This window comes from Orussus abietinus, unplaced genomic scaffold (assembly GCF_000612105.2).
Source record: "Orussus abietinus isolate OABI.00-Male unplaced genomic scaffold, Oabi_2.0 scaffold25, whole genome shotgun sequence".
Classification (NCBI taxonomy): Eukaryota; Metazoa; Arthropoda; class Insecta; order Hymenoptera; family Orussidae; genus Orussus; species Orussus abietinus.
In genome coordinates this window covers 276,678-302,576 of record NW_019394504.1, presented here as the reverse complement: position 1 = coordinate 302,576, position 25,899 = coordinate 276,678, and the positions used below count along the sequence as shown (strand labels likewise).

The 25,899-nt window shown below is 45.0% G+C and overlaps 2 protein-coding genes across 2 annotated transcripts; one reads left to right on the top strand and one right to left on the bottom strand.

Moving 5' to 3' along the window:
- Positions 1-18,763: 18,763 nt before the first annotated feature.
- Positions 18,764-21,204, top strand: LOC105697547. The gene is made up of 6 exons (XM_012420918.1): positions 18,764-18,879; positions 18,971-19,063; positions 19,127-19,460; positions 19,535-19,722; positions 19,823-20,802; positions 20,902-21,204. The coding sequence occupies exons 1-6, from the start codon at positions 18,827-18,829 to the stop codon at positions 21,180-21,182; spliced, it is 1,929 nt and encodes a 642-aa protein (XP_012276341.1). The 5' UTR covers positions 18,764-18,826; the 3' UTR covers positions 21,183-21,204.
- A 38-nt stretch (positions 21,205-21,242) lies between these two features.
- LOC105697549 (transmembrane protein 135) lies at positions 21,243-25,606 on the bottom strand. Its single transcript, XM_012420920.2, has 9 exons — positions 25,201-25,606; positions 24,489-24,619; positions 24,035-24,161; positions 23,808-23,962; positions 23,408-23,666; positions 23,144-23,311; positions 22,909-23,049; positions 22,662-22,828; positions 21,243-22,579 (listed from the first exon to the last, which is right to left on the bottom strand). The coding sequence occupies exons 1-9, from the start codon at positions 25,345-25,347 to the stop codon at positions 22,465-22,467; spliced, it is 1,410 nt and encodes a 469-aa protein (XP_012276343.1). The 5' UTR covers positions 25,348-25,606; the 3' UTR covers positions 21,243-22,464.
- Positions 25,607-25,899: the final 293 nt, after the last annotated feature.

Below are 25,899 nucleotides of genomic sequence, written 5' to 3'. Positions count from 1 at the left end.
TCGAGGTACCGCGAAAACCAAGAAAGATCTCTCCTCAAAGGGTTCTCGAGAGTTCGGCCACGACGATCGAAGGAACGAAATCGGCGATGGCCGGAATCGACGCGTCAATCCCGAAGACCCGGTCGAGATCATCCCTAACGCGCATCGACGTCGATTTTCTCCCCGGTGAGATTTTTTTCCAGAAATTCTGGGAGCCGACGCAGGTACCCATCATATCCGACGGAATTCACGTAGGACGTTTACGGTATTTCTTCTTCGCGCCACGAGCGGGACCTTTTTGAAAGGACCTCTTAGGGCTCCAGGAGGTACCGGACGCTCCTTCGCGGTGGAATTCTCAGCCGCGCCGAAAGGGGCGCGGAATGCCCCGCTCCTATGGCGCCGGCGTTGCAACTCCCTCCGTACGCACGGGTTGACCGCTTCGCGGGTCGATCTGTTATTTTCTCCTTCCCACCCGTCAATTTCTCCGGGCCTTTCGGAGGTTAGGCAGTCCTGTCCCTGGGAGAGTGCGTGCGGCACGAGACAATAATTCCGAAGCCCGGGGCTCGCGCTGTGCGCGCGCTTCTAATCCGCCGCAATTTGCACACCGTCGAGGCCCGAGCCAACTTAAACTGGCGTCGGGAATTTAGTCCGACCACCGACTCCATTTTTTTCCGCTCGCGTCCGTCCAGGAAAAGTGAAAAAAAAATTCATCGCGTCAAAAATGGAAGAAAAAGCCGACTCGAGGGCGACCTTCCGACCGGTGAGGAAGGTAAGGGCAGACCGGTCGACCTAACCTCCTAAACTCCGGTCCGGAGCGACCGCCTTTCTCCGCGGTCCGGTCGTTGGACCGCGTCGTCTCCTTTCGAGAGGAAAAATACCTAGACGGGTCAGATACCCCGACAGATCGAATCGAAATCCCTGGAAGCGCGAACCAGTAAACCCTGCCTAATCGGCACCGAGGACCATCGCGAAGACATAAATTCGAGTCTTCGGGCGAGGTTCCACGGGCGGCCCCGTCAATAGCGACCCTCCCGGGCCTTTGAGGAATTTCTCTGCTTAAGGATGATCGCCCTTGCCGGGCATCGCCGACCATCACGAGCCATCCCTAGGGGCCTCAAGACGGTGTCGTTGCTCCGTTTCTTCCTCTCGTCCAGGTCTCCAAACCGCGATTTAATTAACGACTTCGAAAGGGGTATACGGACCCGTCCTAACGACTTAATAGAAGCCTGGCTTACAGCTGGTCACCTGATTACGGTCATAAAACCCTCAAATTTCGGCCTCTCTCGGGTTATGTCCAAACGGATACGTTCTATCCTTTTTAGAGAGGCAGAGGAAAATCAGCAAACCTCGGTTTCGCTTCTAATTTCGAAATTCGGATTTCGAGCGGCAAACCGGAACAAAAGTACCGGCGAGACGATCGCGAATAGGATAAAAGGGTAGACGATGGGTTCTGGAAAATATTCGGCAGTCGCAATTCGCGGTAAGGGCGCGTCTAGATTGCGTGTTGGCTCCGGGGCTGCATGGAACGAGTCCTCATTTATCCCGAAACTGGAAACTAATTTAGCATATTTTAGCATAGATCGAGTCGGAGGTAGATATAGCTGTGACGAGAGAGTTTTCTAATCTTTCCGATTATCCAAACTACGGCAAATTGAACCGAGGGTTTCGTCTCCTTCGGCTCGAGGTATGGCGTGCTAAGTACCCCGAACGGTCGCACTTAGTTCTCGTCCTTTTTTCCTCCTTGATACCTTTGATGCACAGTGATAGGTAGGGCAATCGTTATGCGAGATTTCCTCGTTAATCACGACGTAAGAAAGGCATCGGGGACAGCGATGATTTCACCTTGGCAATGATACAGGAAGCGCGTCGCGACGTCACGGTCCGCTCTCTGGCAGCGTCTCGCGATTCACGTGGGGACGCACAAAGATCTTTAATGCCGCACAGTGGGACCTGGACGTCCCTATTCGGATGAACACCTCGAAAGGAATGCTCGCGAGTTCATAAGTTAAGAGTCTCGGGTATACGTGGAGTCCCGAGTCTAACTGGCGTTAGAGAAGGTAATACCGAGATAATAACGCAGGATTTATTGCGCGATCTCACCTGAGACGATTTGTACACGTCGGATTTCTCAGGTGTCAGGGATCCCTATTTTCGAGCGGGGAGAAATGGAAACTCGCGGAACGAAGAAATGGCAGAAATCATTTGCGAGGATGGTCGGATGAAAAAAATGATCAAGCGTATACGAGTTCTTCTGGTGGCGTTGAATTTATATCGATCGGAGATTCTGGCCACCTCTATCCGCGGCGCTTATTGATATTCTCACCTGGGGCGGAGCAACCCTTGTAAGCGACGATGCTCCAGGTGCTACCTGATTGGTTCTAACTTTGGAGAGGTAGAAGAACCTGCACACGGTCGAGCTCGAGGTACTTAGACGTCCTACTAAATTTTATTGCGAAATATTTCTGCAACAATTTTTCATTTGTCTTCGGATACGTGCGGTCTACTTGAAATCAATGGCACTTACGCGCGATAAGGTTCGTCGGAAATTTTGTCTTTTTTTTTTTTTCGAATTCTGTTCTTCCATGGCTCGAGGATCCTACCTTTCACGATCCGTTCCTTGCAGGAAGGAAAAGTGGAGAGTGGAACGATATAAGCCGCGGAACACGCGGACCCGACCGGAAGGACATTGCGTAAACGGAAATGCGTGAGATCCATTTGTTTCTTAAAGATCTTTTCAGGGATCCACCTGAGCTTCGTGGCACAATGGGGCTGTGCGGAAGAAGAATGGGGAGGATGTGGAAGATTATAAGTCGGCCACGAGATCGACCGTCGAAATTATCGTAATGATACGATTTCAACGTTATACTTTGACTGACGTTAGGCAGCTCGCTTCTGTTCCGGCTAATCGAACCGCCGGAACTCGGGAAGAATAAAATTAGATCACTCAAGATTTTTCACCGTGTCAAAGACACTGGCAATAAACACCTAAGAGTGTAATATCATAATTTCGTAATTGCTTTCAGCGTTACTTTAGTACCTTGGCAGTGTCGGATATGGGAATAAAGTAGACGTTCTACGGAAACCAGTGGGAACGTAAAAACGGAGGGACCATGCCACGCCGAGACGCAGGCCTCGGGCTACAGATAATTCGTCATTGCATGCAACTGCAAGACCCCGATGCATTCATGTAGTCGAGGTAGTCCCCCGTCGAGCAACAAATTTTTTGGACAGCCTCCCGCGGGCAAATGCAAAATTTCGGTACTTTTTGAGCGTGCAACTTTGGCGCCGACTTCCGCAACGATCCCCCAAATGGCGCCATTGATTGTCCTCCCTTCGATTGCCTCGGTGCTTTGTACAAATTCAAAATAAATTCGGGCAGAAAGAAAAAAACCGAAAACATCGCATCTCGAGCATTTCATTGAAAAGCTTATGCTGTCCTGCCCCCCTGGGGCAGGAGCCGAGACCGAAGAAATGAGAAAAAATGAATGGTAAATTCAGGGCAGGTCTTAAAAATGATTGGCCCCGGCGTACGAATTTTTTCGGTTTCGTTGGACCTGGAAATCATTAGGTAGAGTACGATTGGAGTAAAATGTTCACGTGCCGTTTTCGAATTTGTATTATTTCGGTGTTTACAGGCAGGTAGGAGATGACTAGGAAAATATTAGAAACGAGTGGGAATCAAATGGCACGCCTAGATGTTCGCGAGCTTTTTTTCTCAGGCCGAAGGAGAAGACTTTCCGGAGCAAACGCGTAAGAAAGTGCGACAGATGTAGAACGGTGAGCCCAGGGGTTATGTCAAATTTTCGAGTTAGATTCCGCTAGTCACTCCGATCAGGGTTTCGATGAAGAGATTTCGCCGCGAAAGGGCGTGCTGGATCTCCTCATTGTTGTAGCCTAAAAGGATATTACTGGGTTAAAAGGTTGAAAGGACTTGAATGCCGCCCATTCTCGCGCGGGCCTTTGGCCGTTGTTTGCTATAATTTAATCGAGGATCAAGGATCTTTTTAGAGTCTCTAAAAGCCGAGTAATTCGTCTCGTCCCGAGCCACCCGCGTCGAAGGAATCGGCTCCAGGGAACGATTTTCGGTCCATGAAAAGGATCATCTTTCGCCCGAAATTCTCAATTTAAGGTGAAAGGGCTAATTACTATGTGTGCTCTCTCCTGGTATCCGTGTGAAATTTTGATAGAAATCGTGAAATTTTTAGCGGACCGACTTCTTCGCAGGCTTCCAAAGGTGCATCTCGGCCGGAGGAAAAGGGTTTCTGGAACTCTAAGCCTATACGAGACTCGAAATTGCGGTAGAGTTCAGGACGGATAATTCCAGGCCTCGCCGAGATTATGGCGGTCTTCATGCGTTTACGGCTTTCTCGTGCCTGCTTGACTTAACGTTTTCTACAATTAGCGTCGCGGCGTAATTCACTTAAGTTCCAAATTATCCCGAGAGGCGTGTGCGTTAATGGGGGTAGGTAAGTGCCGTGCAAGGGGACTCGGAGAAACGTCCGAAGCCCTGAGCGCAGCATCCGGAAGAGGAGGATCCTCGAGGGGAATTCGAGACGTACGGCTCGTGCCGTTTCCACTTACGATCGGAATTAATAGTGCCGCGAACGATCCGAATTAATCATCGCGCGTACGAGAAGTATTATCGGCGAAAAATCAGCTCCGTGGACCGAATCGGGGATCTGTGAAACCTTCGGGTTTTATCGAATATTCGGATGATATACCGTCCAGGTACGCCTCCTCATTTTCACGTTTGCCCGTCGTGCCGTAATTAGCAATCAGCCCTGTAATTACGATTACGCGGTTAATTGTTTACGAGATTTAGGAGACACCAAAGATCCAGATTGAGCGTCGCCGCCTGGTGAACCCATGCCCGGGGTTCAACGATCGTCCTTATAAAGAGGAATTATACAAATGTGTTAAATAATTGCAAGATCCCTCGAACGGTGGCACCTCGATGGGACCATCTCTGGGAGAAAAGGGATACTCCTAGCACGAGTCGAGGCAAGGAAAGCGTGAAAAACACGGAGGGGAATAAAGGACGCTACCTGCCGCGCGGGAAATAAAGCCGACATTATGTTCAGTCCATTCTCCCAGGACTTCCAACTCTTACGAGATCATTGTGACTGAATTTCCCTCCAGCGTGGCCGCAATGGGTGGCCTAGGTAATTTCATAGGCGGTGGATGAAAAGTCGCGGTTAAAGCTCCCCTTTTTAGCAGCGCTAGTATCACGGCGAGGAAGAAAACGAAAGGTGCACGTGGAGGGATGAGGCGTAAAAAGAGGTTGTACCTACGCGGGACGATTTTAAACCAAGGGATCTTTTTTCAGGAGACGCTCGCTTCGACGAGGCAACCAGAAGCCGAGCCGGACTCGGTCAGCCATATAACCTCCGAGCTTATAAGCATGCATTGATTGCCTATAAGGAAATGGCAGTTAAATGAAATTTTAATTTATATCTTATTAAATTTTTGCGCCGACCCAGCCACCCGGTCACTAGTTAACTGTCCATCCTGCGTCCGTTCGCAGGATTTCTTGTCCTTGATCCGCGGATTATGATTTATGGAGACTCCTGACGTCGCCGGACAACGATCCGTCTATAAACCCGGCAACGGTACTCCTCGGTGCCTCCTTCGATCGTTTCGGTCAATAATTAACCCCGGGACGAGACAATTCGACATTCTGGCAGCGGATGGACACATGTCCGATAAAGCGGTCAATTTAATTCACGGGATAAAAAAACAAGTTGGCCGGGAAAAATATCTCGCCACGTACGGCTAAGTTCATTCCGAGATTTAATGCTCGGGTGGTCTGCCTAGGCTTCGGAATAACAAAGAAATTCCGGGACAAAGTATCGTAAGACGGTAAAGGAAATAGGCAACGTTCTCGAGATTCGCCCTACGTGGGAGGCGGAGGGAAATCGTTCTTTGTCGTATTCCTTCTAATTTTTCTTGGAATATCTTTTTTTTTTTCTTCGTCCGAGGGGATGTAGGGCTCCCGCTTGAAAGAGGAAGCAATTCCGTTAATGGCAGTAAATGTATACCTGCGCCAAGAAGCAGCAGGATCGCTACCGAATGTCATTGTGGAACACCCAGAGAGGTCTCTATTTCGATCACGGAAGCTGCGATTTTCAAAAGTCATTCCAATCAAGATCCAGCTGTGGAAATTCGTTTGTCAATTTCTGGGGAGCCACCGCGATACTCGGGCCGTTACCGAAAATCACCGAATCCGGAAACTAAGGGACTCGTACCGAAATCGATTTAAATTCGACGCGTTAAGGATTTGCGAGCCGGTAACGAAAATCGTTTCGCTGGAAAATGGACTGGAGATGATTTTCCCTTTTGATTTCACCTTCTGGGAAGAGAAAGAAAAAATAAATTTACCCCGACCGGATATCCCTTACCGGAAGATACGATCGACGAGGAACCGGGTCGATGGTTAAAGCCTAATATTCAATGTTCGGTAATTAATAAGTCACCTGTTGAGCGTTAAGCGGTAGACATATGGACCACAAGGGGCTCGTTGTTTTTTACGCGGGCCCGCCTTTTTCTTCGACGGACCATATCCGCCTCTACTCTTCCATCTCCAGGCTGACACCTGTAGGAGCTTCGTCGACGAGCCCCGTCCCATCGTTCCACCCTTCCGGCCCCCTCCTCGGGGATTTTCCCACAGGTGATTTTCATTCGAATTTGGTTCCTCGTCCCGATGGTCGTCACCTTCGACCATTTTCCCACAGCCAAGGAACTGGCTAACTTCCTCGGTTCCGTTCTTTTTTCCTCGTTCGTCCAATCTTTTCGTAACGGTTCCGGATGTCGCACCTTAAGGTGAAGTGAAACACGTCGAGGAACTCGATCGACGTCGATAAAGAAGATTTTTCTAAATGCCTATGTTGCCGACGTTCGTTTTTATATCGACAGCTATATCGAATTATATTGGGTACTGTACCAAATGGCGTACTCCGCCTGTCGTTTTCGTACAATAATTATAAAAAAATCAAAGTAAAACTCGAGAAATCCTCTGGATTCGTGCTTTCTGGGGCCCTAATTGACTGCAGAGGGACCCCCTGCGCCATCTGTGATTTCCAGGTCAATTAAATTTTCACTCCGAGACCTCGTATTACCATCGTTTTGGCATAGAAGCGCATACAACACTTTCTTTGCCTTTATCCCGTTCAAATGCGAGTTTATCGATTACCAGAGGGTTCTAAATTCTCGTAAAATTGTCCTGACCCTTTCGATTCTCATATCAGAGCCTTCGATAATTGTATATTGATCGAAATATGAGAGATCGACGCCATTTTGATTCTGGTCTAGGCTGAATTAAAAAATTTGTTTGAAAAATCCAAATTTTCAATGTGTCAGGACAATTCTTAGATGATCAGGAGTGACGTGTCAAAGTTTCGGACAGTTTGGTCTAATACCCTTAAAAAAAAGTGTTGTATTCGAATCGACTGATTTGAAGGGTGTTCCGCTCTCATTCTCGCGTCCGGGGACGGCGCGTTTTCGCATTCGGTCGGAATCGAGTCAAAGTCGAGTCGGTCGATACCGCCGGTCGCGAATGGTCGTTGCCGCTGTTACGGTGTACGATATGAAACGTTTAACCCCCATTAAATCATGGCGTAGGGCCGGCAAGGGGAGAGCTGGCATAACAATAATGAACAGAGGGGCCGCCACGTCGGGGCAGAGTCGTGTAAAAATTACCGCGAGATATACGACGCTGTTACCGGGATTGGAGCTAATTACCACCCAGAAGCCACGTCCATATCCCAGGTAATAGTGAATCAACGTTAGTCGACCTCCTATCGGCGACCGCGGGGCCCGACCTCGGCATCGACCTCGCCGATTTATTTCCTAGTAACGAGCGAAAAAAGAGCAAGATAGGGAAAGAGAGTCGCGAAAGAACGTGACGGACGCCCGGTGGGTCCTTTCGTTGATATTATTCCCCGCCGCCGTCATCATCATTATCGTCATCATCGCCATCATCATCATTATCGCCATCATCCTTTAGCGCGAAAATCCGCGATGATAGGAAGAGACATCAATGACCGCGTAGCCACCGCACGAGGAATGGCCGCTTAATGGTCTTTCCAAGAATTCCTCTTTTTTCTTTTACAGATTTTCCCTAAACAACCCAACGTCGTTTCTCCGGTTCTCTTCCGTCTTAGATTATTCGTTCCTTCTCTTCGATCCGTCAAATCGAAGATCGAGAGACCCCGAAACACCCAATTCCGGGTGAAAAATTGTAAGTCCCAGGAATCGGAGTCGATCGATTGTCTGCCGGGGTTCGATATCTCCGGATGCCAGATGCAAATCGATTTCGTCTCTGGCTCGTAAGGTGGGATAAACGAGCCGATTATGGATATTAAACGGCACCGATTCGGAGCAGACTTTAAACCGGATTCCGACAATGCCGAAGGAACCGGGAGCAGCAATCGGTGGAGCTTCTCCGTGCCCGGTCCGCATATTTCCCTCCTCTCGGGTGAACCAGGGCGAAAGCGCCGACAAACGCGTCGATTGCGGCCACGTTCGCTCTTTTTACGTCTCCGTCGTGCGCGGAGGCGAAGGGCGTCGGGGATATCCTCGAGGGCGTCCTTTACCGACGCCGAGCTTATCGACCAGCGGCCGCGATCGGTACCGAGGGGCGATTCTTTTTACCGACGCGCGCTAAACCGCGACTTCGAGGGTTTGGGTACCTTTACAAGGTACCTTTTCGTTAGAACATTACGCGGTCACGTGACCTCGTTGACTCGCGAGAAGGGATCGGTCCGACTTTCCGCCTTCGAACGAACGAACCTCTAAATTTCTCACTTTGGAAATGCTCTCGGAAATGCTGTGCTTTCCTTCGACGCGGACGATCGGCACCCCGACGCGATCGCTTCGCGTTCCATCGCCGATCGGAGGCGCTGGCCGATGTCATTGGCGCTCGTGACCACGTGACGGCGATAAGTTGCGCGCGCACGGCCGGCCGGTCGGCCGAGTGCGGACAGGAGACTCACTCCTTCGCTCGGTTTTTCAGCGGCACGGCGGAGAGAAGGGGGACTGATTGCGCGGGATTCCCGCTTTGAAGTGGCACCGCCGATGTTCTCGGCCGTCTCGACTCGTTACCGGTAGGGGCCTGGATTCTCCCCGAGCGGCGAACACCTACGGGGTAAACGGCTACCGACCCTCGACACCCCGTATCGGCCGGGGTCGCGAGCGACGCTCCTCGGGTCGACCTGGAAAAGTAATTCGACGTCTCGTCGATCATCTCGCGATATTTCGTACAATTTCCCGCAGAGAAAGAAGACCTCGGCGACCCGTTAAGACCAATGGGCGCCCCTGGTTTTTTGTCGACGGTCGTCCGGACGCGCGGGGTCAATTTTTTATACCGAGAGCGTCGCGTCGGATCTCGATCCGCCGAAAAATGTATAAACGTAAGAGCGATTAGGACCCTCGGGGAAAGTGTCCGCAGGATTTGGCGGGCGGGTTTTCCATCGGCGACCCGGTCGTACCTCGGACTTGCCGGGAGCGGGACTTTATTTCAATACTCGGGAATGACCGTTCCTTGCAGACTCGTATCGCGGAATCCGTGAGTCGCGCACGGCCTCTCGACAAAAAGATAATGCGCCCTCCGAACATTTCGGATTCCTGCCGGAGAAGGAGAATAAGATTCTCGCTCGCGCACGGCTTCGACCTCCTCCCTGCGCATGGCGGCCCTACGAGTCTCCTCTTCCTCTCGCCGGGTCGAGACCGAGCCCAAGTTCCTTGACTCGCGGATAATTATGTTCCCGGCCCTTATTCCCGACTTCGAACCTCTCCATAAACGTATCGGACCTCTCCCCGGCTCGCTCTTGGTCATCTTTCTCCTGGACCGCAGAGCGTCTCCTCCACCTCGACGCTTCTCTCCGGGGCGGACCCGCTCGATGTCCACTCCGCTCCTACCGACCGTCTCTCGTTTCCGGTTTTACGTCATTTTATCCTTGACGTCTACCTCGCGATCTCGTTACCTTTGGGAGAATTCGAGGCGCGGCTCGGGGCGAATTTCTAGCATCGCGAGGTAGCACCAGCAATTACATCGGAGAACGATTACGGTCCTCTCGGTGCCGTTGCGAGTTTTTCTCGCCCGAGATTCCGCACCGAAGAACGCAAGGAAACGTTTCTCGAAGCGTAAAGGGATCGCCGCTTGGCTCCTCGACTTTCGGCTTCGTCAATTTTTCGGCAACGATCGCCGGATGGAACGATGGACCGTTTTCTGGAGGTCCAAAAATCCCCTTTTTTTTTATTTTTAGAAAACTAAGGAAGGCTCTCAATTTTTCAGAATTTCCCTATTGGAATCTTGTAAAAGGTTCGGTTCCCGAGAGATGCAACCCCGGCCCTCGTTACACCTCCCGTCCGGAGGATGGAAGCGCTACCAGGACCACGCCCTTCTTCTGGAGTGAGGGCAAAGGTTAAACCGCTAGCCGAGGTAGGGTACAGAGATATTCCCACTTTCTGGTTTCTTCCAGGCTTTCCGCTTGCAATCACGGCTTTTTACCGATCTCTCGAACCAGATAAGTCCAGCATCTAGTCGAGTGTGTCCGAAACGTCGACCAGGAGCGACTACGGATCTCGCTACGGACTCTGCCGGTATTTAAGATTTAGGCGCGTTAGAAACCTGGAAAATGAATTAAAAATGAATACAAATTGAATCTAGTTTCAGGGAATCGGGAAAGTGCTCCACTATAAAGTTTCGACCCCCGGAATTTTTCTACGTTTGTGCTTAAATATGAATGTGTACATACAATACATGAGAAGTATGTCGAGAAACGTATATACGGAGAGAAAGTAATTATATATTTAATATCCATGGTTTCGATTCGTAATTCCAGAACCGTAATTTCACCCAGGCACGTGTTCTCATAGACCTTTAATTACGGGTAATTAGTCGAATTCATCGATTATTCACGGTTGGGAGTGCCGATTAAAATTTTTTCATTCCATGTTCTATCGATCGATCCATCTTCCCCGATTGCTCAGGCATCCATTTAAGGAAGGTACCCGAGAGATATCGCCCTGCCCATTTAGAAAGAGACGTTCCCATGCGAGCGAGCCGCGTATCGATACCTACTAAAAAAGATGTCCCTATGATCGACCGAACGCGAATCGTATTAATTGAATCCGACCGTGCACCTTGTATCTCCTCTTGAAAACTCGACGGTATTAGAATCCATGACGACGCGTATTCCGTGTGCTTTTTTTCCCCCCCTCGGAGGTTAAAGCGCGTAATATCCGCCTAGATTTATTTCCCCGCGAACGGGTAATCAATTTTACACCTTTTCCTCGAAACCGTGGAGCTCGGCCAAACGTTCGCGCATCGATGAAAAATAATTCCCCTAACTAGTGGGGGCTTCGTTTTGTTTGACGTTTCTGCCATCCACGTGGGTCGGAGGTCGAGAGCCGCGATACGGTGATGATTGGTGGAATGCGCCTCTTTACGAGCGCATTTTTTTTTCCCGAGGAGATGCAAAAGGAAGAGAGAAGACAGACTGGCCACCGGTGGTGCGGTTATAATTTGACGTAACGTCGCCGTAAAGGAGATTACGAGCGCGGATGGCTGCCATTTTCGCGAAAATTCGAGACCTAGTGGCATCCCCTAGGTCGGTCAGAAAATGATCTTCGTTTCGTTTTTTCACCCTGAATTGGTTCCCTTTAATCCACGATTTTGTTATGTTAGATATTTATTGGCTAAACAAATGTTAGCTTATTTAACGCAGTTCAACGATCGCAATGAAGGACACCCCGAGAAAAATGATCTCGATTTAGAGGTACGACGGGTGTTCGATCGCTTTTTATGGACTCGCTCTTTTGAAGGTAATTTNAACGTCGGCAACGTAGGCATTTAGAAAAATCGTCTTTATCGACGTTGATCAAGTTCCTCGACGTGTTTCACTTCACCTTAAACACGGGTACCCCGGAATCATTTTTCTCTCGAAGGAGCGACATTGGAAATAAAAAGTATCCCCTATTTATCGATATCATCTTATCGGTGAAAAACGCGACGCAAGCTTTGCGGTTCTCTGACGGAACTCGGAATCTGCGTTTTCTACGAGTCATTCGCATCCACGTAGCAGTTCCCTTCTCCGGAGTCTCTTTCAAAGATACTGGTTAACCAACAACCCTTCCCGGGTGCTTACGAGTTCACGTAGTGAAATATGGCTCTGTGAACCCGGACGTGTTCCTCCAACTACCGAGCACCGAGTCTTCACCGAGAATATCCATCGAGGAACTCCGGAGTGACCTCGAGTCTAATTATTCGGAGAAAAATCACGGGTGAGCGACGAGCTCGCCCTGAAACTTCGGATCGGGTAGACCGGGAAGAGCGAAAAATTGGAAACGGAGCTTCGCCGGGGTGGATGCACCTTTGGAAATATGTGGAACTTCGAGTACAGGTTCAGCAGTTAAGGTGAAGTGAAACACGCCGAGGAACTTGATCGACGTCGATGAAGAAGATTTTTCTAAATGCCTATGTTGCCGACGTTCGTTTTTATATTGACAGCTATATCGAATTATATTGGGTATTGTACCAAATGGCGTACTCCACCTGTCGTTTTCGTACAATAATTATAAAGAAATCAAAGTAAAACTCGAGAAATCCTCTGGATTCGTGCTTTCTGGGGCCCTAATTGACTGCAGAGGGACCCCCTGCGCCATCTGTGATTTCCAGGTCAATTAAATTTTCACTCCGAGACCTCGTATTACCATCGTTTTGGCATAGAAGCGCATACAACACTTTCTTTGCCTTTATCCCGTTCAAATGCGAGTTTATCGATTACCAGAGGGTTCTAAATTCTCGTAAAATTGTCCTGACCCTTTCGATTCTCATATCAGAGCCTTCGATAATTGTATATTGATCGAAATATGAGAGATCGACGCCATTTTGATTCTGGTCTGGGCTGAGTTAAAAAATTTTTTTGAAAAATCCAAATTTTCAATGTGTCAGGACAATTCTTAGATGATCAGGAGTGACGTGTCAAATTGTCGGACAGTTTGGTCTAATACCCTTAAAAAAAAGTGTTGTATTCGAATCGACTGATTTGAAGGGTGTTTCACTTCACCTTAAGGTGTTCGAACGCATAGATCACGCTTCGGTCGCGGAGGTGGAGCAAATAATACCCACGTACCCGTGGCATTGTCCGAATGACTAATGGGAAATACTTTCAGGCTTTGCGGCAACATTCGTGGTTACAACCAAACCCATGAAATATCGACAAAGTTGATAACGCTCCTTGCTCCGTTATCGTTGAGACTGAGAAAAATATCGCGGCTTATGTTTTCGACAGATCCTCTCGAAAAGGCGGTCGAGTGATCGAGTGATCGGTGAAAGGCTAATATACCGAGTATTCGTTGGAAATAGGCAGGTACCGGGTTTCGGGAATAAAAGGTAAAACCTAGGCGGCTGAAAGGAGCGCCTGGGTCGAACCAATAAGCCTCGAGCGAACTTTAGCAAATTGGAAGGCGAAAAACCGCAGAACTGCTCTCTAAACTCGCTTCAATCAAGAGCGAATTACGGCAGCTAGGTTGCCTCCCGAAGGAACGAGATATCGAACGCCGATGCCCGAAGCTAGTTTAGGCGAAACTCGACCCGGTTTTGGGGTGCTTAAGGTGAAGTGAAACACCCTTCAAATCAGTCGATTCGAATACAACACTTTTTTTTAAGGGTATTAGACTAAACTGTCCAAAACTTTGACACGTCACTCCTGATCATCTAAAAATTGTCCTGATACATTGAAAATTTGGATTTTTCAAAAAAATTTTTTAACTCAGCCCAGACCAGAATCAAAATGGCGTCGATCTCTTCGCTCTTTTGAAGGTAATTTTCTCTCCTCTTCGTATATTTGAACAAGGCATTTCCCGAGTATACCCTCCACGGATNAAATCGCAGATGGCGCAGGGGGTCCCTCTGCAGTCAATTAGGGCTCCAGAAAGCACGAATCCAGAGGATTTCTCGAGTTTTACTTTGATTTCTTTATAATTATTGTACGAAAACGACAGGTGGAGTACGCCATTTGGTACAATACCCAATATAATTCGATATAGCTGTCAATATAAAAACGAACGTCGGCAACATAGGCATTTAGAAAAATCTTCTTTATCGACGTCGATCAAGTTCCTCGACGTGTTTCACTTCACCTTAATCCGAGCACCGTTCTCCGATTATCCTCTCGCATCCTTTCCCCATTGTTGCCCCGAAGAGGCAGCGCTATGGCGACGAAGGTTGGCATTACATAATCGAAGGACGATTTACGCCACGTGCAGGACCGTCTGCGGGAGAGGTGGACGTAGATGAAAATAAAAGTGCGCCCCCGAGCATTGTCCGGCGTGAAAAGCGAAAATGCGAACGTTTGTTCGGAGAAGGGCAAGCGGTGTTCCGATCTAAGTTAGCGGTTTTCGACGGATCACCAGCTGTGTCTACCGCGACGCCGACCGGAGAGATCGCGCGTAGAAAAAAGGTCCCAAGGCGGCAATGACGGCGGATTCACGGCGACCGCAAGTGTTCCAGAAGCCCCGTGGAAGAGCCAAATTGGCACTTAATGCCCCATTGTCCCATCGAGGCAAGACTCGTGAAAGAGTCCAAGAAAAGAGTCCCGAGGAAGGGAAAAAGATCAAGAGGGCCCATCCTTTCAGTAGCTCGGGCCACGCTCGTTCGCGTTTCTATTCAATTTCGCGTCGACGTGGCACGAACGTTCCAGTTCCTAATCACTGAATCACCGGACTTAGCGCCGAGAGACTGCCAGTATCGTTAGACTTTCAGATGGGCCAATTGGAAACATCTGCATCGGCCGAGTTGCGTGGAAACCGCTAAAGCAACTCCCGACCGATGATCGACGGCACCGAGATTACATGGTTTTGCACAATAATTCCCCGTAATGATGTAATTTGCAATCGGCACCGTCACGAACGGACGCCGAGGTGCCTTTTCTGCATTGACCAAACTCTCGGAGTTGGACCTCCTAGACGGATCTTCGCCACGCTCGCGATTAAACGAAAGACACCTCGGACGAGTTCTTTGACCGCGGACGATGGAAGTGAAATTTTCGTTCCAGTCATTCGGACGAGAAATCTGTACTCGCGGTAACGATCAAATTATCACGCGCAACCTGCTTTCCGGGGAGAGGTCTTTCTCGAATATCTACATTCAACTTGTCCGGTGATTGACTGGTCGCTGACACGATTATGGGTACGAAACGGTACAGCATCAACGAGTACCGTCCCTCCGGTAGGCGGTAGTCGTCACCTCTTCGGGTGCCTATGAATTCCCCGTACTTTACAGCCTATGCAAAGTTATGCAAATCGTTAATATTATGATAATCGAACCAACCAGTCGGGCCCCGTTACTACTTCTATTCCTATTCTTCCCCTTCCGTCCGATACGCATGCTCGTACTCGTACCTGCTCGTACCTTATTGGGCGGCCTGCCGAGGGCACTGCAAATCTTCCCGATGAAATAAGTGCACCGTGTCTTCCAGGTCGGAACAAATGTTCCCTTCGGTAACGATGACTAAAGATCCGTAAACGCGGTGCTCGAGCAAACGGCTTTGATCTCTCTGACCGCTCGCGAACGGACGACGAAACTTGAATTTCTCCATCCGCGTAATGAAGTCGCGATTGGAAATTTATTAACTCGGAGCTTGTACGAACGGTGGCGTCTCCCCCGGTATTTTCTACTACCGATTTCAATTTTAATACGCATTACCGTCGAAGGGCAGCCATGGTTTTAACGGACCGTAGGACGGGATCTCTTCGTTTCGTTGCGCCCATCTTCGAAGCCACCGCTACCGAGTGGGCAGAAGTATGAGTCGCGTCGACATTTAGATTCAACGGTAAGTCACTTCAAGTCGCAACGAGTACACAGGGAATTCCCTGTCGCATGAATCATTTCCCAGGAGTACGGTACGAGTCCTTCCTTCTCAATCGCGTACAGGTACTTATGACCTAGAGGTAATTCCAGGGGAACCGACGTCGACTCGAATCGGCTTCACCTTGGAGTTCCTCTCCATTTTCTTACATGCTATCGGTTTTACTATCAATCGTATAAATACCTACAACTTCCATGTAGCAAACTTCCTTTTTGGTGCAGCCGAGGATCATCTGGAATCCTTAGAGAGCGGCAGAATCCTCGAGCGTTTGCATGCGGAAGAAGGCGGCGATTCTTGAGTCGCTCCGCCTACTCAGGGCACTCGATTACCCCTTTCTCTGACCGCTCGCCTTCGAGGAGACTTGGGATGCTCTTGCGATGTAACCTGTCCCGATGGCCTCCTCTTGTCGACCTAGAAAAAAAAAAAAAAAAATTAGACTGAGAAACCACTCCGAAATTACCCTCTTCCTATTATCGCCATCATCGTGACCGCGTAAAGAGGAAATATCTTTCTTGTGCATCCCGAATAGAAAATCCACCTTCGTAGCATTGCAAGATACCTTTGATTTCCAGGTAAACGACTCGCCTTTCTACTGGGTCGAGGATTTTTTTTGCACAAATTTTCAGAAATTCCCTTTTCAAGAATTCGCGAAAACGCGAAAACGCTAACGAGAGGTAACCGACCGAGACAGGCGGAATGATAGATTTTCATCGGTTAATGGATTCCTAGAGACTCGATCTATATTCCACTTGGCAAGATCGTACGCCGAGGAAGGATACGCGAACCGAAAGGCAGCCAGAGCGAAAGCGATCAGGAATCGGTTGATGTATGATCGAGACAGAAATGGCTGTCCGCGCGAGAACGCGTCCCGATAAATCTCCCGGGTTTTTAACCGAGCGGACTTGTCTTTCGCGTATAAATATATCGTTTCCATAATAAATATTGATGCCGTCCGACCAATTGGACCCAAGTTCTCCAGTGTATATGCGCCGGCGATGGCGTCGGAGTAGCCGACGAGAAGGACTCGGCGGTTCCGATATCTCGTCCAGTCGGGGGACGAAGGAAGGAAGAGCGAGGGAGAGAGAGAGAAAGGCCGCAGGAACGATCCTCGATAATAAAGATATCCATTACTCGGGTGCCCCTCGTGCAAATATTTTCTTCCCTTCCGACTCGAGCCCGAAGAAAAGCGGTCTCGCCGCATCCCGCGATCGCTCATAAATGGGATCTTCTTTTACAAGTTAAATACATCCGTGGTTACAACGCCAAAGCGGTTTACTCTACCGGAGAAACGCGCCGAATTTAACGCCGAAATCTCCATGTAACCGTTTCAATGGAAAAAGATGTTTCGCGCAAAAAGGGAGAATCAGGTCCGGGCGACCCGATTCTCCCTTTTTGCGCGAAACGTAACGACGATCGTTTCTCGTGTAGCGCTTTCGAAAAAGCACCTACGTCCCCCTCGAGATTCGCCAAGTTTCTAGGAGGTAGTTGCATCCGCGAACCGGTTCCCCGTGGAATTCATCAAACGGAAGGAGCTGGTGCCTCGCGGAATTATTTAGCGGTTTATTTAACTAATTTAATAGCAAGACGCGTCCGGCAAAAAGCGGAAGGCTCGATGATCCGTGGAGGTAAATACCGATGTGTGCTGAATGAACGCCGCTCGTATACGATCATTGATGTCGATTACAATGCGACGGATCGCCTCACGGGGAATCTTTTCTTCTGGCCGGCCCGACGACGGGCCCTTTATTGGATTTAGTCCCCTAATGATTTCGTCAACCTCTGGGCCCTGTTCTGCATTCGAATTTGGCGCTGGGCAGAAGCGCAACCAAACGGGGCCCCTGGAACGTACAGAAGCATCGAATTACAGTCGGATATCGAACCTTACCACCTTTGCTCCCGCGAGACGTATTTCCGACCGTTCGGTTCGGTTTCGGATCTCCCCCCCGTGACAACTTATTTGAAGAAAATTCAATAATACACATTTTGCTAATACGAACATTTTCCGGAATTGTCTCCTGGTCGATCGCATCGATACGAATTTTAGATTAGAACTGTGCCCATAATTATGAAAGTGGTCTAAGTCAAAATTAAAAAAAAAAAATGAGTTTATCAGTTATTTCACGCCATATTATTTCAAACGAAATTAATTCAATGTAATTTCGAAACAAAAAATATATGACTTAGACCACTTTCATAATTATGGGCACAACTAACGTTCCACCTCGACGTCTCGCACGCCTATGCGGATCGTCTCGCTTCTCGAGATGTCCTCGGTGCACCGTTCCTAAAATTGTAGTGTTAATAATAAATTCGTAACGATTAGTTTCTTTCCCGATTATCCTGGCCACCGAGCCGAAAGCGCCCGACCACGGCGGATCGACATATCACTCCTCGACATGTCCGCGAATGTCAACTCTAAATGGAAACGTCTTAATTATCAGAGCACGTATCCCTGAGCGCGCGTCTAGCACAAAAACGGACCCTTCGCAACTTACCGAGTCTCTTACCGATCCCTCGGTCTCCCGATCTGCCGGCCTCCGGACTTCTCGGTCTCCCGGGCTTTTCGTTCCGAATGTTGCGAGAGGAATTATTTACCCTAGGACGACACGGATCGACGAATTAATTAATTTTAACGCCAAATGCGTACTTGCGGTTGTAAGTAGGAGCGTGGTGGGTACGTTTCCCCGAGGACGAAGAATCGAAAAGGTACATACCTAACGCTGCTTTCGACGGTTACTTCGATTAACAGAATTAGTCTTCGAGAATCGATCCAACCTGAATTACGATTATAAGTGAAAAGCCTTATTAGAGACGGCCAGGCTATTTGTGCATGACATCTGTCGGAGAATAGATGCACTACGTCTCGTCGGGGTATCGACGGTCGGTAACATCGATTGTCAAGAAATCGAAATACGACGAAAGCATGGACAGTTTCCGCTACTCTGCATTTTAGATGAGAACAAGAAAAGGCGGTGAAAATGGCACTAACTGCAAAACGATTTGATTTAAAACACGTGCCATGGTTCTCCTTGTATGTAACTCTAAAATATCAGTGAAAGTTTTAACTTGAATACACTTAATTTGTAGATTACATGTAATCAAACGGAAATATTTACTTTCAGATCGGAATGGCACAATGTATACAAGAAAATTTATTCCAACGATTTTTCGGAGCAAAACGAAGGATATCAGTTCTTACTCTTATGGAAGGCCAGGTAGCGGTGTTACGTTTTGCGATAAAGTTTACCAAGTAGGTGATTAAATATTATATTTTTCAGAATTGCAAGGTTACCGGTTGGAGTGGATTGTACTCTCGCAATTATGCAGGCCTGCCTACGCGATCGAGAGTTAACTCCAAAGATCGATAGGAATGAATTGCCAATGTATTATGGAAATGACTTATGTCTAATGTACTCGATCACGATAATGAGATTTATGAATCACATTTCTAACGTAGGGGATACGAAACAGTCGAACCTATTCCAAATTGCAAAACAATTAAAGATTCCAGATTGGATAGTCAATTTGAGACATGATGCGGCACACGGTCATGAATTACCATCAATCGATGCTCTTAGGATAGCTGCTAATTTTTTACTTAGATGGCTACATGTACGTCCTCGGTCCTAAAGTTACGGATTTTTAATTATATTCTGCAAGAATACAAATGTTATAATTATTATCAGGATGAATATTGGATCATCGAAGCGCAAATAATGAAAGAACAACTTCTGAAACAACAAGAAACGGCAGAAAAGGAAGAATCCGAAGATATTCAGGACCTCGCGGATCTAATTGAATTGTGGATGGCTGTGGGTCTATACATTGAGGCTGATTATTCTTTGGTCATAGAAGTCCCCGATATTGATCTGCGGTAACTAATTCTATTAACTAACTGATGATTGAAATAGACAAAAATACTAACATTCCTGTTAACTTTAGCTGAATATATTAAATTTATTTGATTATTTTAGGGATACCCTACATGATTTGCGCACACATACATTGAGTTGCCACAGTGACGCAAATGCACATAATTGTAAACAACAGGAATTTCACAACGATGAAACATACGAATTGAAGACAGCTCAGTCTATGCTCTTATCAGAGATTTCACGATTCTTGAACAAAAACACTTGCATTTTAAAAAAAGACGAAATCATACTAAATATTTTATGCGAAAGTGAAGCATTTTTGCCAACTTCAAATTTCATTAGCATATTCACTAGAAATCAAGGTCTAGACGATTTGAAGGAAAACCGTTTGCCAGTTAAGATGCTTAAATTTTGGGAAAATTTCATTACTTTGTTACAAGAAAGGAACATGCTCCAAAGTCTGATCCTTAAATTAATAGAAATTGTAAACAATTCGCAGGAGGACAAGTATAAAAGAAGAATTGCCTCTTTATGGATTCGTTCAATAGTTCAAAGTGTTTATAAAATAATAATTGCTCGGAAAATCATGCAAAGACTCGAGCATACCGTGGAGAACAAAAAACGAAGAATTTCTTTGGAATCTCTTTCTTATAAAATTCAGGACAAAGTCAATCATACATACCCTGAACTTAAGCAATCATTATGGTTAAAAGTGACAAGTGAAGTGCCAAGCTGTCTATTAGATATGAAGTTTGCAAAGGAATTAATCATTAATGCCAATGAATTCTCTGTCAATTTCATTTCTCAAATTATTGAATTGATCCTTCCTACTAGTTCTGAAAAGGAAAAAGAGTCACTCTTAAGAATGACCAAGATATATATGGGTGATTACGATAATCAAATTTATGAACTCAACGATAAAGATAAAATATATACTGTTGAAGACCTTATAGATTTATATGAAACTCGAGATGATGTACCAAGTGAGATAGATAAGACAGAAAGTGTTTCAATGAGAAAAAACTTAATAGAAGTTTATGATTGTACCATTCGTACCAATACTTGGCAACTTGCTACTGGTATGTTAGTACATTAATATATACGAGGACAGAAATATTTTACACCACATTGTTCAATATTATAGAACTTCAAACAATTTGGATTCGACTTTTTTTCAGGTGACAGTGATTGGAATGCATGTTACATCGGAATATTACCGTGGCAAATAAATTGTATAGAAACTCTGGCTCCGTTTACAACATCATCAAAATTAGAATATGTATCAACAAAATCGAATATCATACCAGGTATGATTGATAAAAATGATTTAAAGATGGAAAGTAACGTTAAGTGGGACACAGTCCTTCGAAAAAAGAAGAAGGTTAAGAGGAAAAAGCAGAAGGGTAAGGCAGATATTATGGTAGATAGAGCACTCGAGGTAGTTAAGAATTGCCATTAATTAATCAATGAATGTACTAATGTGGATGATACTTTATATTAAAAATTGGTGCCCTACGTGTAACAGTTCAAGTAAAATTTATTGATATACAACACCTCCCCTCTCATAAAATTTGTCACAGCATACAAACGTATAAAAATGTGATGTCTTATAAAATATTACTGCACCGTTTAAACTAGAAAATAAACGTCAAACCTAGCCCAGAAAAGTATTCTCTTCCAATAAATATTTATCACGGCATATTTACAGCCAAAGTGAAGAAGAACAAGTAGAACTAAGATAGTTTGCAATATCTATCTTTATAATTGTAAATCTGTTACTACTTCCTATTATATGAAAAACGTGAGAAACTTCCCGTACGTATAAATGCAATAAGCCCTGCTATGTCATAAATTATATCCAGGCACCAATGGTTTAATACAATGATATATTAAATCTTATTATTTTGCTTGCATCTTGTACACTAGTGGACATGTACGTCTTCCCTTTTTATATTGTCGTCACCATACCCACAAGAAGGCATTCATGTCCGTCAGTGTACTAATGACTACATTATTCAGAACATTAACTATCGCGAAGTTTTAACATAATTCGAAGAGTAAATTTGTAAAAATACATCGTTGTTCCTACTAAGTAATCATAAGTCATTTGAATAAATACATTTTATCACTATACAAATTAACTCACTTAAATGATAAAGGTGTGCGCCAGCGCTGTTAGTGAAATATCTGTTGTCAAAATGTGTTGAAATGTTTATGTAAATTTTGGTATTCTTAATGTGCAAACATCAGTGCTATCTAAAATCCTTTTTGCACGATAATTTTTTAATAAAGCATTAAATTTCTTCAAGTGCACAGATAATCACTATCTTAGCGTACGTATAAGCATATTTATGTGCCAACTTAGATTATTCCCTTCCATTTACAATATTACATGCTGAAATTAATGTATTACCTACTTGTTCCATTCTTTGGTCTTACTTGCATCAATGTTAATATAGCCCCCTACCATTAAAATATTTATTTCATGTGACAAATAAACATCCAATGCATGTACCTTAGACATTTCTTTTTATGTGTCAAATAACCTTATAACATTCAAAAAGAGCATAATTCAAATGGTCATAAAGTCCTGAGTGCTCTTAATCTGAACACCTCTCTTGTTGTATCGTATGTTGCTCAAATGATTCAGAGCTGAACGATTCAATAATTTTGATAAAGCCTTAGACCACCATGGCTCATTCAGAAACAGGTAGTGCTATCTTTTTTATCAACTGACAACTTTAAAAGGAATATACTAGCTTATCCATGGTACGAGTTTTTCTCAAAATGTCTTGAACGTTAGAGCTGGTATTTAAACCAAACTCATCCAATGGTAATCGAGCCATCGCTGCGATTCTATGAAACACATCGGTAAAGAAAATCAATCGTTCTGTTTGTGCTAGTTATAAAATAATGTTTCTAATTTACGATGTCTTACCTTCCACCAGATATGTTGTGCAAAAATTTCCAGTAAGAAGTTCTCAGATTCTGCGGTTCGATAATTGCAGCATGGAAAAGTATCGCTGTACTGAAGCTGTACAAAAAAATAACAAACCACCTGACTTCGGGAAATTTTTTACTCTCCACTCCTCTAGCCCAAAGTATCTAAAAATGTAGGAACATTTTAATAAATGGATTTTATTTCTTATGTTTCCTATAAGTACTACTACTAACTAAACATTTACCTGCAGTGCCTTCCACATGACATAGAGCGCAATTGTATTATTTGGGTACATTGTAAAGGCTATACTTGCAAGTACCCCTGCAGGAATAGCAAAAAATTGTGAATCTCCGTTAAAGACCCTTCTCAGCAAACAGGATGTTAACTAAAATATGTACATATATATAATTCAACATAAATTTACGATTTCCAACCTAATAACTCATTCCAAAATAATCATACGTATAAAATTAATATACCCTGAATATGCCAGGGAATCCTCCCAAGAATGTGGCTAAGTATAAATTTTCCCTCCTAAGAATAACATTTTTAAAGAGTTGCGGCCTTCTGACTAATTGTTTTGCTTGAAAAACTAACTTAAGTGCTAATTGCGCACACACGCCGTAGCCGAAGAGTTTTGCAGATCCCTAAAGAGGAAAATCAATAAAATCAAATACATTATTAACAAAACATATCACGATTTATAAAATTCAGAATTTAGTTAATAAGCCATATGTACGTACCATTAAAACATAATGGAAGCAACTATAAGGATGTGGACAGAATGGATGTTTACTTTGCGATTTCATCCATACAATTATGTCCTTATACATTCTGAACCCCTCCCACACAGCATTAAACACAGAATTTTTAGAAGAATTCAAATCTTGATTTTCATTTATGAAACTGGTCATTGGATCAGACAGTACTTCTGTCGATCTCGATGACTGCAACATTTGTTTTTCCTGATATCTGTATTCTTCATATGGCCCAATAACATGCCTAAATGACAGAATTTATTTGAATATTAATATTTTAATTAATATAAGCAATACCCAGCACTAATACCGTTTCATCCTCTTATTTACCATTTGTACTAATAATATTCTTTTTATTCATTAGAAAATTTGATATTTTTCTTACCTGATTATTTTAAAAATACTGTCCTCTTTATTTCCTTTACTACGGTATAAATGTAACAATAAGGCAGCACTAATGGCAAAGATATAAACTTCTCCTTTCTGCAAAACAGAGAAATAACCTCGCCATACGCCCATTCGGAATAGTGTTTCTGTTGCCTAAAAAAAAAATTCGTTAGTTCAACATATTTTTCTAATAATCCAAGACTTTTATAAAATGATTCTGCTTACAATATTAGAGACATAAAGGCACAGCAACGTGCGCCTTGAGGGTCTTTCTATAAGAATGGCCATTAAACTAGCTAGGAATGATGGAAGAAACGATACAGTCAAAATATTAAAGTTCCCCAATAAGCGCCTGGAATAAAATATTATTATCAATTACTGTTTAAAATGGTTCACCTAATTTATTATTTTACGCATAAGCATATATCTTGTTAGTAATTACAACAGTTGAATGAATTAATTATAAAACTAATAAATTACACAAGACAAATTAATTCACAAAATTATTACATAAAAGGTAATTACTGCATTTAATGTAAGTCATGAACCATGATATTTGAAGAAAATCAGTCCTTGAATGACTTTTTTAAAGTTATAATAAATATGCATCAAGGGAACGAAAAATAATACAATAATTTACATGTGTAATACATTCAACCAAAATTTAAATATAGAATACCTTAAAATGCAAAGATACGCAGCATATGCAAAACCATTCCATGACAAGAAAGCTGCAGACTGGAGTATACCGAGTAACATCTTTCTGATATCATCACCTTTTGGCACTTTTCTTCTCGTCATAAAGGCTATCTGTGACAGAGAGCAAATATCGCTTATTCTTTTTTTAACTTAACTAAACGTATGATTATTAGTTATGACTATCTGAGATTTTAATCGAACACCGAGGGCACTTTAAAAACAAATACTTCATTTCATTCTTTGAATAAAGGTTTGAATGGTGTGCGATCAGCTGCGACGAACGTAAATTCCCCCTCTATGTCGGCATCGACTAACCTAACCTAACGTCATTTTGAATACAATCGTGCCAGTTGCAAAGGTGCAATGAATCTCTATATACAATATCTGCATCAGCCAAGTTCAAGGATACATTTGTTCTGCGTCATGCCGCAAGGATAAATGAAGAAAAACTGAAGACAAAAAAAGGCACATATTTTTTTATCACCATAACCTCATTCATCGCGAGATCATTCAATAATGCTTGAAAACGAGTTTGAGAATAGAAACATTAAAAAATATCTTCGTAATTCGATTGTGACGCGGATTAGACATGAATAAAATTTTCTCCTCCACCGCGCCTGATTAGAAACGTCATTGCCGAGAGTCTCGAGATAATCGAGGCGTCGGTCATAAACAAAGGCAAGATGACGCACTAGGTAGACCGTGGAGTAAAGTCTGAGAGATTCTTGGAATGTGTGGAGTCCCAGGCCGGTAGCTGCGCTAATGCACGAGTCCACCCACGGATGCACGTACTCCTTGCAGCTGCAGGGAACGGCGAACTTGCTTAACCGCGGTGGCATTTTCAGATTGCGAAGCAATGCGTTCCCATCCACGATGCCCTTCCCTTCCTCGTTGCCACGTTCCGCGATCAGCTGGGTGGACCGATTCAGACTGTTGCTGCCTCTGTCTCTCAGTTCTCGGCCCTCGCGATTGTTCCAGCCAGCTCGACTGCCCCACCACGTTTATCTACCACCAGAGATGAGCACGAGACATTTCGTAACAACGATGTGACCCACACAAGCGCTCTAACAGGATTAAGCCACGTGAACGATGAACTCCGAACTTGCGTTCCGAATTCATCGGTCGAGCCAATCCACTCAAATAGTGGGGAGGAAAAAATTCAAGTTCCGCTATTTCACCACCGTTACATTAAATGGAAGATGCATCAGGCAGCAATAAATTCAAGAGTTCAATTTGTAAATAACAGATCCTACATGATGTAATCAAGTTTCTAGTAAACCTTACAATATACACCCAAGAATTCATAATGAGGTGAATAAGTATATTATTTGCTTATGCATACCGAGGCACACTTACCATATTCAAATTTTGAAAATATTCCCGCAATCGCG

What these genes read in the sequence shown, in the direction of transcription:
- LOC105697547 (XM_012420918.1), top strand. Translation starts at nt 18,827, where the DNA reads ATGGCACTAACTGCAAAACGATTTGATTTAAAACACGTGCCATGGTTC. An exon ending in TTTTACTTAGATGGCTACAT is followed by an intron (nt 19,461 to 19,534) that starts GTACGTCCTCGG and finishes AATTATTATCAG; the next exon opens with GATGAATATTGGATCATCGA. An exon ending in TACTTGGCAACTTGCTACTG is followed by an intron (nt 20,803 to 20,901) that starts GTATGTTAGTAC and finishes ACTTTTTTTCAG; the next exon opens with GTGACAGTGATTGGAATGCA.
- LOC105697549 (XM_012420920.2), bottom strand. Translation starts at nt 25,347, where the DNA reads ATGCCACCGCGGTTAAGCAAGTTCGCCGTTCCCTGCAGCTGCAAGGAG. An exon ending in GCCTTTATGTCTCTAATATT is followed by an intron (nt 23,963 to 24,034) that starts GTAAGCAGAATC and finishes TTTTTTTTTTAG; the next exon opens with GCAACAGAAACACTATTCCG. An exon ending in AGTATTTTTAAAATAATCAG is followed by an intron (nt 23,667 to 23,807) that starts GTAAGAAAAATA and finishes TCTGTCATTTAG; the next exon opens with GCATGTTATTGGGCCATATG.